The following is a 12,656-nucleotide window of genomic DNA, read 5'->3' as shown; positions in this document are numbered from 1 at the left end:
TGTTTAAGAGCGTTTAGCATTTTATTAGTGTTTTTGCAGTAAGGCTCCATGCACACTAGCGTTTTTTTAAGCTCCTAGAACAGTGATGGCAAACCTCGGCACCCCAGATGTTTTGGAACTACATTTCCCATGATGCTTATCAACACTACAGAGTGTGTGAGCATCATGGGTAATGTAGTTCCAAAACATCTGGAGTGACCAGGTTCGCTATCACTGTCCTAGAAGCTGTGGCATTAGCATTTTTTTCTGCTTCTAGAAGCTAAATAGTGTTATCCTATGTGTCCATGCACGCTATTGGTGTTTTTTAAACTTTCAGCATGTAGGAGCAGAAAAAATATATATTTTATAGGGTTCCTTGGAGCATTTTTCCAGCAGAAATGCACCTAAACACTACTAATAGCGTTTTTTTGAGCTTTTCTCTTCTTTTACAGCAAAAATACCAATAAAATGCTAATGCTCCTAAACACTCCTAAAATGCTGCTAAAATGCTACTAGAAAAAGCTGATATCAGCGTTTTTTTGTCCAGTGATTTTTCCAGCCTTATTTTTGGCATAAAAAAAACGCTAGTTTGCATGGAGCCTTAAAGGAAAATAAAAGCTAAAGAAATGCTATCAGGAGCGCTTCTGCTGGAAAAACACTTTAAGAAACACTACAAAAACAGTTTTTTTTTTCTGCTCCTAGACGCTGAAGCTCAAAAAAACACTACTAGCCTAATGGTAGTGTGTATGGACACATAGGATAACACTATTTAGCTTCTAGGAACATAAAAAATGCTAACAAGAGCTTTTAGGGGCTTAAAAAAATGGTATGTTAGCCAGTAGAGCTGCACGATTAATTGTCAAGAATCGTTATCGCAAATTTTTTTGCGATCTTGACAAAAGTGTTTCACAGTTCTTAATATGCAAAGAATTCTCTCTGCTCTTCTGAAGTCACAGCCGTCAAAAGAAAGGAAGAAAAAAGCGAGCAGTCTGCCAAGAATCACAACATTCTTTAGCAGTGGAACTTAAGTATACACATTGTAACAATTTGTCAAAGGAATCGATTTGTGTGTAAATGAGGAAAGTTAAACACTAAAAAACACTTAAACACCAAGCCTTTTTCTGACTTTTTTTTTTTTTTGCTGGAATATTACTTAGAACCCCCAAACATTATATATTTTTTTAGTACAGACTCTAGAGAATAAAATGGTGGTTGTTGCAATATTTTATGTCACACTGAATTTGCACAGCGGTCTTTCAAATGCAATTTTTTTGTAAAAAAATTACTTTAATGTTGCCTCTCGCTGTTCTGATTGGGCCTTCCATCCCACTGGGAAACCTAATCAATGATCCGGCTCTTCCAGCGGCTAGTGACAGACTGGAAGGAAGCCGGAAGCCTGATTGTAAACCCTGAAGCGATGTCACAACGGCTGCCAATGGCGCCGGTTTTAAAAAAAAATACAGTATTCTGAATCGGCGAAAACAGCAATCTAAATACTTTGAAGTGCAAAGGAGGGATTGGGGGTCTTTTAGACCCCCGATCCCACCATAACGAGTACCTGTCACCACCTATTACTGTCACAAGGGATGTTTACATTCCTTGTGACAGCAATAAAAGTGATCAAATTATTATTTTATTTTTTTTAAACACAATTTAATCATATACATTTAAAAATTCTAAAGCGCCCCGTCCCCGCAAGCTTGCACAGCAAAGAAAACGCATACGGAAGTCGCACCCGTATATGTAAACAGTGTTCAAATCACACATGTGAAGTATCGCCATGATCGCCAGAGCGAGAGCAATAATTCTAGCACTAGACATCCTCTGTAACTCAAACCTGGTAAAAAAATGTTTAAAGCGTCGCCTATGGAGATTTTTAGGTACCGTAGTTTATCTCCATTCCTTGAGTGCGTGCAATTATAAAGCATGACATGTTTGGTATCTATTTACTCAGCGTAACTTCATCTTTCACATTATACAAAAAAAATGGGCTGACTTTACTGTTTAGTTTTTTTAAAATTCATGAAAATGTCCCTTTTCCCAAAAAGTTGCGTTTAAAACACTGCTGCACAAATACCGTGTGACATAAAATATTGCAACAATCGCCATTTTATTCTCTAGATTCTCTGCTAAAAAAAATATATATATATATATATATATATATATATATATATATATATATATATATATATATATATATATATATATATATAATATATCCACTTAAGCCCTGGACCAATTTACAGCCAAAGGACCAAGCCCCTTTTTGCGATTCGGCACTGCGTCGCTTTAACTGACAATTGCGCAGTCGTGTGACGTGGCTCTCAAACAAAATTGGCGTCATTTATTCCCACAAATAGAGCTTTCTTTTGGTGGTATTTTATCACTTCTACAGTTTTAATTTTTTGCGCTACAAACAAAAATAGAGAAACAATTTTGAAAAAACTTCAATATTTTTTACTTTTTGCTATAATAAATATCCCCAAAAAATATATAAAAAAAAACATTTTTTTCCTCAGTTTAGGCCGATATGTATTCTTCTACATATTTTTGGTAAAAAAAATTGCAATTAGCGATTGTTGATTGGTTTGCGCAAAAGTTATATCGTTTACAAAATAGGGGATAGTTTTATAGCATTTTTATTAATATATATATTTTTTTTACTAGTAATGGCGGCAATCAGCGATTTTTATTGTGACTGCGACATTATGGTGGACACATCAGACATTTTTGACACATTTTTGGAACCATTGTCATTTATACAACAATCAGTGCTATTTAAATGCACTGATTCCTGTGTAAATGAGGACAAGGAGTTAACCACCAGGGGGCAGTGTAGGTGTTATGTGTTTTTTTTATTGTAGGGGGGCATGGCCTGGCATGTGATGTCACTGATCGTCCTTCCCTATAAAAGGAAGCAGATGATTGGTGACAGCCACACAGGGAAGCACGGGGAGAGGTTTGTTTACACAGACCTCTCCTCGTTATTCAGCTCTGTGACCCGATCACAAGACACCAGCGGCGTCCCGCGGCCACAGTCATGGAGCTCAGGACCGGGTCGGGAGTGCGCCGCTGGCGGCGCGCTCCCGACCCACGGCTGGGCACTTAAAAAGCAACGTACAGGTACGTGCTTGTGCCCAGCTGTGCCATTCTGCCGACGTATATCGACGTGAGGCGGTCCTTAAGTGGATATATAATGTTTGAGGGCTCTAAGTAATTTTCTAGCAAAAAATATGGATTTTAACTTGTAAACACCAAATGTCAGAAATGGGCTTAGTCATGAAAGCGTTCATCTGCTTATGAGTTGCCTTCCTGTTCCCTCCCCACTCCCCAGCATACTAATTAAATTTTTACTAAAACCATTTCATTTTCATAAATTTTTTTTAGACCCATGTCATCACTCGGCTTAATTATGCAATGCAGGCAGATCATGGATGGTGCGGAAGGCTGGCAGGGCGCTGTACATAGCTTCTTGAAAATATTACAGTACCCTTCCTCAGTACTGCTCTCAAGACCCCTCATCCCTGACATAGGCAGTGGGCTGACTCTTGGGAGAAGTTATGCAAATATCAAAATATGTTGATGGGTATAAGTCAGCCTGCCAGACCAGACAACTACCTTCTTATGTCTGTAGGCAATTTAATGGCAACAAAATCAGTTTAAAGTGTATGTGCTGCAAAAACGGTTTCCTTTTAACCACTTCAGCCCTGGAAGGGTTTACCCCCTTAATGATAAGGCCATTTTTTGCGATACTGCACTGCGTTACTTAAACTGACAATTGCGTGTGCATGCAAAGCTGTACCCAAATAAAATGTATGTCTTTTTTTTTTTTTCCCACAGATGGAGCTTTCTTTTGGTGTTATTTGATCACCTCTGCGTTTTTTTTTTTTTTTGCTCTATAAACAAAAAAAGATCAACAATTTTGAAAAAAAAAATAAAATGTTTTTCTTTCAGCTATAATACATATCCAAAAAAAAAAAATATATATTTATATATATATACCGTATATATATCATTTTAGGCCAATATGTATTCTTCTACATATGTTTGGTAAAAAAAAATCCCAATAAGGGTATATTGATTTGTTTGTGCAAAAGTTATAACGTCTACAAACTATGGGATAGATTTATGGACTTTTCATTTTTTTTTATTGTTTTTACTGGTAATGGCGGCGATCAGCGATTATTAATAAGTGTGCGGTGGACAAATCTGACCCTAAGTGACACTTTTTGGGGACCAGTGACACCAATACAGTGATCCGTGCTAAAAATAAATGCACCATCACTGACCGGAAGAACACAGAGATCCCAGTTCCTGATTACTAGAAACAGAAGATCTTTGTGTACTTCTTTGTCAAAACGGGGATCTGCCTTGTTTACATAACAGAACCCCGTTCTGCCTCTCTGTGGCATGATCGCTGGTGGCCGTCAGGTCCTCCAGACCCATGGATTCGCTCCTCCTCTGTGCAGCAGGCACAGTATCTAGTGCACAAAACAAGTGTACAGGTATGTTGTTTTGCACAATAGAGCTGCTCTGCCGCAGTATATATGCGGTGGCTGGTCTAGGTGGTTAAAGAGTAACTCCGCTTTTGTTCAGAAAAAACAGTCCCCTCTGGGTGATCTATGTCCATTACCAGGATTTTAACAAACTTTGTTGCCGATTCCTACTTTTTGTTGTTCTGAAGAAATCCCTGTGTATTTGTCTGTGTCCATGTGGTAAAGTGAATCTAATGGGAGTGGTTTCATAATTATCAATCAGCTGTGCACCTGCAGAGCTCGAATGAGGAATGCTGCTGGGCCTGCATCCCTTTAGACGTGATTTCCTATTGGGAGTATCTCACCAAAAATTACATTTTTGTTGCAGCAGATGGCTTAAATCTGATTTGTGTCTTAGGGCAGATTTCTGGGAAAATCAGTGAGCCAATCACACAAGCAGGAAATTATGTTTCTGGGGGGCGTTCTGTACACATTCTGTATACAGAACACTTCCAGGTAGCCATATTGCATTGTATTTTACAGAAAATTACAACTCTGCAGATTGAAAAGAAAAGGTCATTTTTAATAACATTCCATTGCAATATGACTTGTGTCGCAATTGTATACACTGTTATTTTTTCTTTATTTGCATCCCCCCCCCCCCATGAAAGTGGAGCTGCCCTTTAAATTTGAAATGAAAGCATCAACGTCACTTTTGATATGTGTGGCTCTGTGGGACTCCACCAGTACAGCTGTGCCATTAATTGACAGATATGTGAACGAATAAACTATAAGTCGCATATTCCTTCACAACAGACAGACTTGTAGTTCTCAATGGAACACAAGTGCGGTGATCACTACGCTCGTGGTCCATTGACACCTCCTCCAGCTCTTCAACTGAAAGCCCTCACCTCAGTACAGGCAGTCAGCTGGAGTAAAAGTCTGCAGGAGCTTGCCATTGCAACCATGATCCACAAATGCAAAACATTTCAGGCTTCTTCTTTGTGATAAAAAATATATATTTTTTTAAAGGTAGATTTAGCCTTTAAATACGTTAATTTCAAATGTTTGACTACATAACACCTATCTGAAAGCACACATTTATGTTATTATTTGTTGCATTTCTTCTGTAGCTTTCTTGCCAAAAGAGGAGTACGAGAAGAGATAGTGACATTCGATGCTAGAAACATCTCAAAAGAAATACGTGAAAGTGTGGAGGAACTCCTCGAGAGGAATAATACATCTTTTGAGGCCAAGGTACCTTGCTCCATATTTACAGGATCCCTGTAGTTCTTCTTACTTTTAGATTTGTTTCACTTCTTAAATTACATTTAGTCTGCTGTCACCTGACATTCTTTTGTACCCTGGTAATGGCTGAGCCTGTACAGAGGCTTGTGGTGCCTACCTAGTGATTTTGTAGTAAGACTATCTCTGATCATAAACCGGTATACTGTGCGCATTCCGTCCTATTTTGGCAGTTTGCAAGCAGAGGATAAGAACTGAGGCTGGGTGTGATGACAGTTAGATATTTCATTAACACATATTTTCCAGGGGCCTTGTACTCATTTACACTTGCTTCAGCTTCAACACTCATTAATGGCTAGTTTACACTTGCTTTAATACAAGGTTTCGGACACGCTTTGTTAAAGCTCTCTGAACACTAGTCAAAGCCCTTGTCACTAAATAAAATGGTTAGCTTACACTCCTGTTTACACTTTGCTTTTGCTTTGCTTCGGCTTTGTTTTAAAAATGATACCCCATGTAGCTTCAGTGGTGCTTCAAATCGTCTTCAAAGCCTCCATAGAAGTCTATGGCAAAGCTCACTTGAAGCCTCATTGAAGCACCATGAAGCCTCACTGAAGCTCCACCAAAGCCTCACCGAAGCCCCACAAAGTTTCATCGAAACACCAAGCAAAGATGTAAACAGGACTGTAAGCTAACCATTTTATTTAGTGACGTGGGCTTTCACGGGTGTTCACAGAGCTTTAACAAAGATTGTCCGAAGCCATGTTTTGAAGCAAGTGTAAACTAGACCTTTAAAGTGATTTTAAAGTTTTATTTTTTATATTTCTATACAAATAATAAACCTGTTACACTTACCTGCCCTGTGTAGGGGTTTTGCACAGAGCAGCCTGAAACCCCCTCTTCTCAGGTCCCTCTTCGGTGCTCCTGGCCCCTCCCTCCTGTCGAGTGCCCCCACAGCAAGCAGCCCCCTCTCTCTCCTGATTGGCTAACTAACTTTGACAGCAGCAAGAGCCAATGGTGCCCAGCTGCTGTGTCTCAGCCAATCAGCAGGGAGAGTCACGGACTGCCTTTGGCACTCTTGGACATCCCTGGAGGAAGATGGGGCTCAGGTAAGTATTAGGGAGTGCTGGGGTGGCTGCTGCACACAGAATGTATTAAGATAAAATACATTCTGTCTTTACAACCACTTTAATGTTTGAAAATACAGTAAGTGAAGTTTTAATTCCCCAAACAACCAGTAACACTACTCTAGATACAAGAAAGTAGCACATCATTTTTAAAGTATATTTACCCTAAAAGAATGACATTTGCTTTGTTAAAGCACACTGTACCTTAGTCCACTGTCTTTTTTCCATCCATTATTGCATTTCAGTTGCGCTGATCACCTACGGCGGGGAAGGTCAACCGGTGGCCCATGACCTCCTGCTCTTGGATGTCGGGTCACCAAGCCCAGATTGCGTGTTGTTGACTTGCCATCCCAGAGCATCAGAGTGGATGGAGCCGGCACCGGAGGAAGCAAGTGGCTGTGGAGGGTGCAGGAGCCGCATAAGCCAATGCTTCTTTTTTAGGGTCCTCTATGAAGCCTATGAGACAGGATAGCAACGCAGGATCTCATTTGGAGGACAAGGACAGCGTATGATCATCCTATTACAGGCTCCTTACAGGGTACCCAAGTGTTATTTTAATGAAATAGCGTATTTTTTGCTCTATAAGACGCACCTGACCATAAGACGCACCTAGGTTTTAGAGGTTGAAAACAAGAAAAAAAAATATTCCAAATGGTGTATTAAAATATTTTAACAAACAAATGCAGAGTGACCATTGCCATAGACGATGCACAGTGACCATTGCCATAGACGATGCACAGTGACCATTGCCATAGACGATGCACAGTGACCATTGCCATAGACGATGCACAGTGACCATTGCCATAGACGATGCACAGTGACCATTGCCATAGACGATGCACAGTGACCATTGCCATAGACGATGCACAGTGACCATTGCCATAGACGATGCAGAGTGACCATTGCCATACACGATGCAGAGTGAAGGTTGCCACAAACACAGCCTTACCTGATGCTATTATCCCTTCTGCCTAACAGAAGACAGAGCAGCCCGAGTGGCCGAATGCTCTGTTTTCTGTCTCAGGAACCAGCCGGAAGATTGCCCGGCGCCCACGCGGGTTTTGGAAGTCTGTCCCACGCTCTCCTTCCTCTTTTCCAGTGGTAGCGGCGAGAGGCGATGGCAGGGGGCTGTGCTAGCGTGTAAAAGTGCGTCTTATAGTCCGAAAAATACAGTAATTTAATTTATAAATACATTTTTAGTATATTTTAAATAAACTGAACACGGTAAAGCTTACATGATGTTTGTACTTTAGGACACTTTTTTACTATGAAGACCTAAATTACACAAACTGTGTTTATTGAACCTCTGTCTGATCTTTGTCCCGCATTCAATGTACAGAATGCCAAAAGAGCCAGTGCTGCTGCAGCACCTCTTGCTGCCTGGGTGAAGGCCAATGTCAAATATTCCTATGTTCTGGAGAAGATTCAACCCCTGGAGAAGGAGCAGGCTGTGCTGCAATCGTATGTATTCTTTACAATCTAATACAATCTTCCAATCATGCCTAATAAGACTGCATGTTCTATTATTTTAGAGAATATCCTATCTTGACCTGCAGGCGCTCACATGGAGTAACATTTTTCTCAGTAATTGAATTAAATGATCCCAGCACAATCTTGTAACAGTCTGAGAAAGCTTACTGTATAAGTCACTGCAATGAAGTTTTGATTGGATGGCTTAGAATATCTTAGAATATAGAGTCCTTGTTTGTTTTTAATGTCCCAGTTATAACTAAAGCCCCATACACACTATCAGATTTTCTGCTGATTTTTGTCTTCAGATTTACCTAAACCATGTAGTAGAAGGGCCTGCCTGATTGCATACACATTGAAACTCCTAAGGTTTGACCTCATATTGTATGGTTTTGGTAAATCTGAAGGAAAAAATCAGCAGAAAATCTGATAGTGTGTATGGAGCTTAAGAGTAAATTACATGATATGTCCTAAAAAGTGGATGACCATGGCAAGCAAAGAAGCCTCCCCACCTAATGATTAGTTGATTAGACAGGTTATGGTGAGAAGGCCAAATACGATCCAAAAACACTCAGCTAAAATATAATCAAAAGGCTTTAGGCTTGCATAGAAGACTCCTCACCAGGTACTAATTTGTTTTCATATCTTGTTGCTACCCCATCAAAGATGTCCTGTTTGTACATTGCATGAAGGGCACGGCCCAAAAAAAAAAAAGTGATAATTGGCTAATGTATTTTATATTATTGGCCGTGAACTGGATAAAGAGTCAACCACTGGGGCATAAAAGGAACAATTGCATGCCCATGCTTTACTGTTTTTAAATGAACAATAAACTCCTTGTTCTGTAAATTTGTGATCTAAGTGTCATTGGATCAATAAGGGGGCTGCCATTGCTTGACTTCTGAAAACTCTAGTTTGCTGTTTATTTATGACTAGTTTACCTCTGAATTACAGACCTGGAAGGTTGTCAGTCAGCTTTCCTTATCTTAGTATTTGTTCTGGATCCGTGATTCAGAATATATTGAAGTCGTGACATTTTGATGACAACCAACCTTTTTTTTAAGGCTAGGTCAGCCATGGCAGCCTACACACTTCTCACATGACAGGTCCTTTATGAAGACAGCGCTGTGCTTGTAAATCAGTACTTATTGTCTTTTTGTAACATTTCTAGAAATTTCAAAAGAACAGAAGAGAGGAAGCAGAAACTGGAGGATCAGCTTAATACAGTTGGACAGAAAGTAGCAGAGCTGAAGGATAGGTAAGTGTCCCGTTCCTTGCTGTGTCATAAAAAATGGTTGTTGAGATTGACTATGGAAAATAAAAAGCTGCAGCATGTGTATTCAATCATACTGGTACAAAATGATGTGTTTTTTTGCTTTGAACAGAGTAGAGAAGAGATGCAGTATATCTATTTTAACAAGATTTTCCCTCATTCCTGTTTTAGGAGTGATGGGGAATCTTTCCACTGCTGATACTAACTTCTACAAAATCAAGCTTTGGCTGGAGTAAAGAATCTTGTATTGCAATTAGACATGATCAGTTTTTACCTTTAATAAATCAGGTTGAACCATAGAGAATAGCGCACACATACACAAAAATCTTGCAAGGCTACTTAAAAACACTTGATCTTAATAAGTAAATGTGGGGATTTAGTTACCCCCACTCTTCCACACCAGTACTGTATTATCAGTGTCCACCAGTAAGTAGTTATAGGAAGAGTGCCTTTTATAGTGCAGTTTAAGCAGAGGAATCTACAGCTAGCACACTCCTCTCATGTAAGGAGTGCATATGCCCCATGGTTTTGAGAAGTGGGATTTAGCTTTCATTCCATGAATAGTGTAGGACCCACTGAAAAGGGGGTACTTTGACACAGTAGTGGGCTTAAGTACGGTATGGCCATATGGTGTGACGAAATCCCCATTTTTACTTATTAAGATCTGGTGTTTTTAACTAGTTGCCGTCTGCCCACCGTCAAATGATGCTGGGGCGGTGCAGCTCTCGTTCTGGGACACCGTCATATGACCGCTGTCATAGGACACAGCGCGACCCCGATCTCTAAAGAGCCGTGTCCGCGGCTCTTTAACGATGTGATTGGCTGTGTCCGATCACAGCCGGTCACATGTAAACACAGTGTGGCGAGGAAGCCAATCAGCGGCATCTCCTCGCGGTAGACATATATACATGTAATCAGACCACTGATCATCAGTGCCCTGATTACAGTAGCGACACCAGTGCCACAAATCAGTGCCAGCGATGAGTGCCCACCACTGCCCATAAGTGCCACCAATCAGTGCCCATTAGTGATGCCAGTCCGTGCTGGCTATCACTCCTGCCTATCAGAAATGCTGTCCATCAATGCCCACCATCAGTGCCACCCATCTGTTCCCATCAGTACCGGCTATCCATGCCATCTATTAGTGCCCATCAGTGCCACCTATCAGTGCCCATAAGTGCGGCACATTGGTGCCTCCTCATCAGTGTCCTTAAGTGCCACATCATCAATGCACACCAGTTCAGCCTGTCCGTGCCCATCAGTGCCGCCTCATCAGCACACATCAGTGAAGGAGAAAAATGACTTAATTACAAAATTTACTGACAGAAACTAAGTAAAAATTTATTTATTTTTTCAATAATTTTTTGCACTTTTTTTTTTGTAAAAATTAAAAAAACCTAGCAGTGATTAAATACCACCAAAAGAAAGCTCTATTTGTGTGAAGAAAATAATAAAAATGTAATCTGCCCTGTAGTCAAGTGGTTAACTAGCCTTGCAAGATTTGAAAGCAACCTTTTTTTTTGTGTATGTGTGCGCTATTCTCTATGGTTCAATTTGTAAATTGGTCTTTATAGCAGCACCAACCTTAGAAATGTGAGTTTAGGGTGTGCCCGTCAACCCTTAGTTTGTTTAATAAATCAGGGGTGCAGCCCATCTGTAGCAGTGATTTTAATTTCACCCTGATAAACCCTAGCTCCTATTTTGTCATGGTCATGTGATGGTTAATGTTTTTGAGGGTTGTATTCGATATGTGCAAAGAGATATCACACAGATACCTAGAATTATAACATTTATTCATATTTATTAAAAGTAATGACAGATAATAATAGAAAACAAAACAAGAGTACCTAAAGGAGTTGTAAAGAGGTACCCTTTTTTTGCATTCTATGCATTAAGTTAAAAAGCCTTCTGTGTGTAGCAGCTCCCCTAATATTTACCTGAGCACCCTCTCTGTCCAGCTATGTCCACGAGTTCCTCGCCCATCTCTGACTCTCCCTCCTGATTGGCTGAGACACAGCAGCAGTGCCATTGGCTCCCACGGCAGTCAATCAGTCAGCCAATCGGGAGGGAGAAGGGGTGAGCCAAACGGCAGCTCTGTGTCTGAATGGACACATTGAGATGCATCTCAGGCCCATGTGCCCCCATAGCACGCTGCTTGCTTGTGGGATCACTCGACAGGAGGGAGGGACCAAAGAAGGGCTGCTCTGTGGAAAACCAACAGCACAGAGGAGGTAAGCATAATATGTTACGAGACTTTACAATTACTTTAACTAAAGATGCTGTTTCGTCACCGTGTCCCCAACCACTTTTCATCGTGTGGCCAACACATGGCTAATGGCAGCTCTGAGATTGTTACTCCAAGCTTTTCCTATGGTATACAGTGCCTTGAAAAAGTATTCATACCCCGTTAAATTTTCCACATTTTCTCATGTTACAAACCAAAAACCTAAATGTATTTTATTGGGATTTTATGTGATAGACCAACACAAAGTGGCACATAATTGTGAATTGGAAGGAAAATGATAAATAGTTTTCAACATTTTTTACAAATAAATATCTGAAAAGTGTGGTGTGCATTTATATTCAGCCCTCTTTACTCTGATACCACTAACTAAAATCTAGTGGAATAAATGGCCTTCAGAAGTCAACTAAATAGTAAATAGAGTCCCATCTGTGTGTAATTTAATCTCAGTATAAATACAGCTGTTCCATGAAGCCCTCAGAGGCTTGTTAGAGAACCTTAGTGAACAAACAACATCATGAAGGCCAAGGAACACACCAGACAGGTCAGGGATAAAGTTGTAGAAAAGTTTAAAGCAGGGTTAGGTTATGAAAAAAAATCCAAAGCTTTGAACATCTCACGGAGCACTGTTCAATCCATCATCTGAAAATGGAAAAAGAGTATGGAACAACTGCAAACATCCACCTAAACTGACAGGCCGGGCAGGGGGAACAGCGCCTAGAGGCGATTCAGTTCGCATTGTCATGGGGATACTTTTCTTCAGCAGGGACAGTGACGCTGATCAGAGTTGATGGGAAGATGGATGGAGCCATATACAGGTAAATCTTAGCCCTTGTACACACGGT

At 40.4% G+C, this 12,656-nt stretch overlaps 1 protein-coding gene across 3 annotated transcripts in view; it reads left to right on the top strand.

The window, feature by feature from the left end:
• Positions 1-12,656, top strand: part of DYNC2H1 (dynein cytoplasmic 2 heavy chain 1) — a 694,454-nt gene that overhangs the window by 283,641 nt on the left and 398,157 nt on the right. For all 3 annotated transcript variants that reach the window (XM_077484358.1, XM_077484357.1, XM_077484356.1), the window contains exons 58-60: positions 5,588-5,711; positions 8,166-8,287; positions 9,468-9,554. In XM_077484358.1, coding sequence (XP_077340484.1) covers positions 5,588-5,711; positions 8,166-8,287; positions 9,468-9,554 — 333 coding nt within the window. The remainder of the gene's footprint in view (positions 1-5,587; positions 5,712-8,165; positions 8,288-9,467; positions 9,555-12,656) is intronic.

This window comes from Lithobates pipiens, unplaced genomic scaffold, assembly GCF_037356315.1.
Source record: "Lithobates pipiens isolate NorthernLeopardFrog02 unplaced genomic scaffold, aLitPip1_a1.2 Scaffold_16, whole genome shotgun sequence".
NCBI classification, from domain to species: Eukaryota; Metazoa; Chordata; class Amphibia; order Anura; family Ranidae; genus Lithobates; species Lithobates pipiens.
Note: the sequence above shows the minus strand (reverse complement) of the source record. Positions and strands in the feature narration are given on the sequence as shown.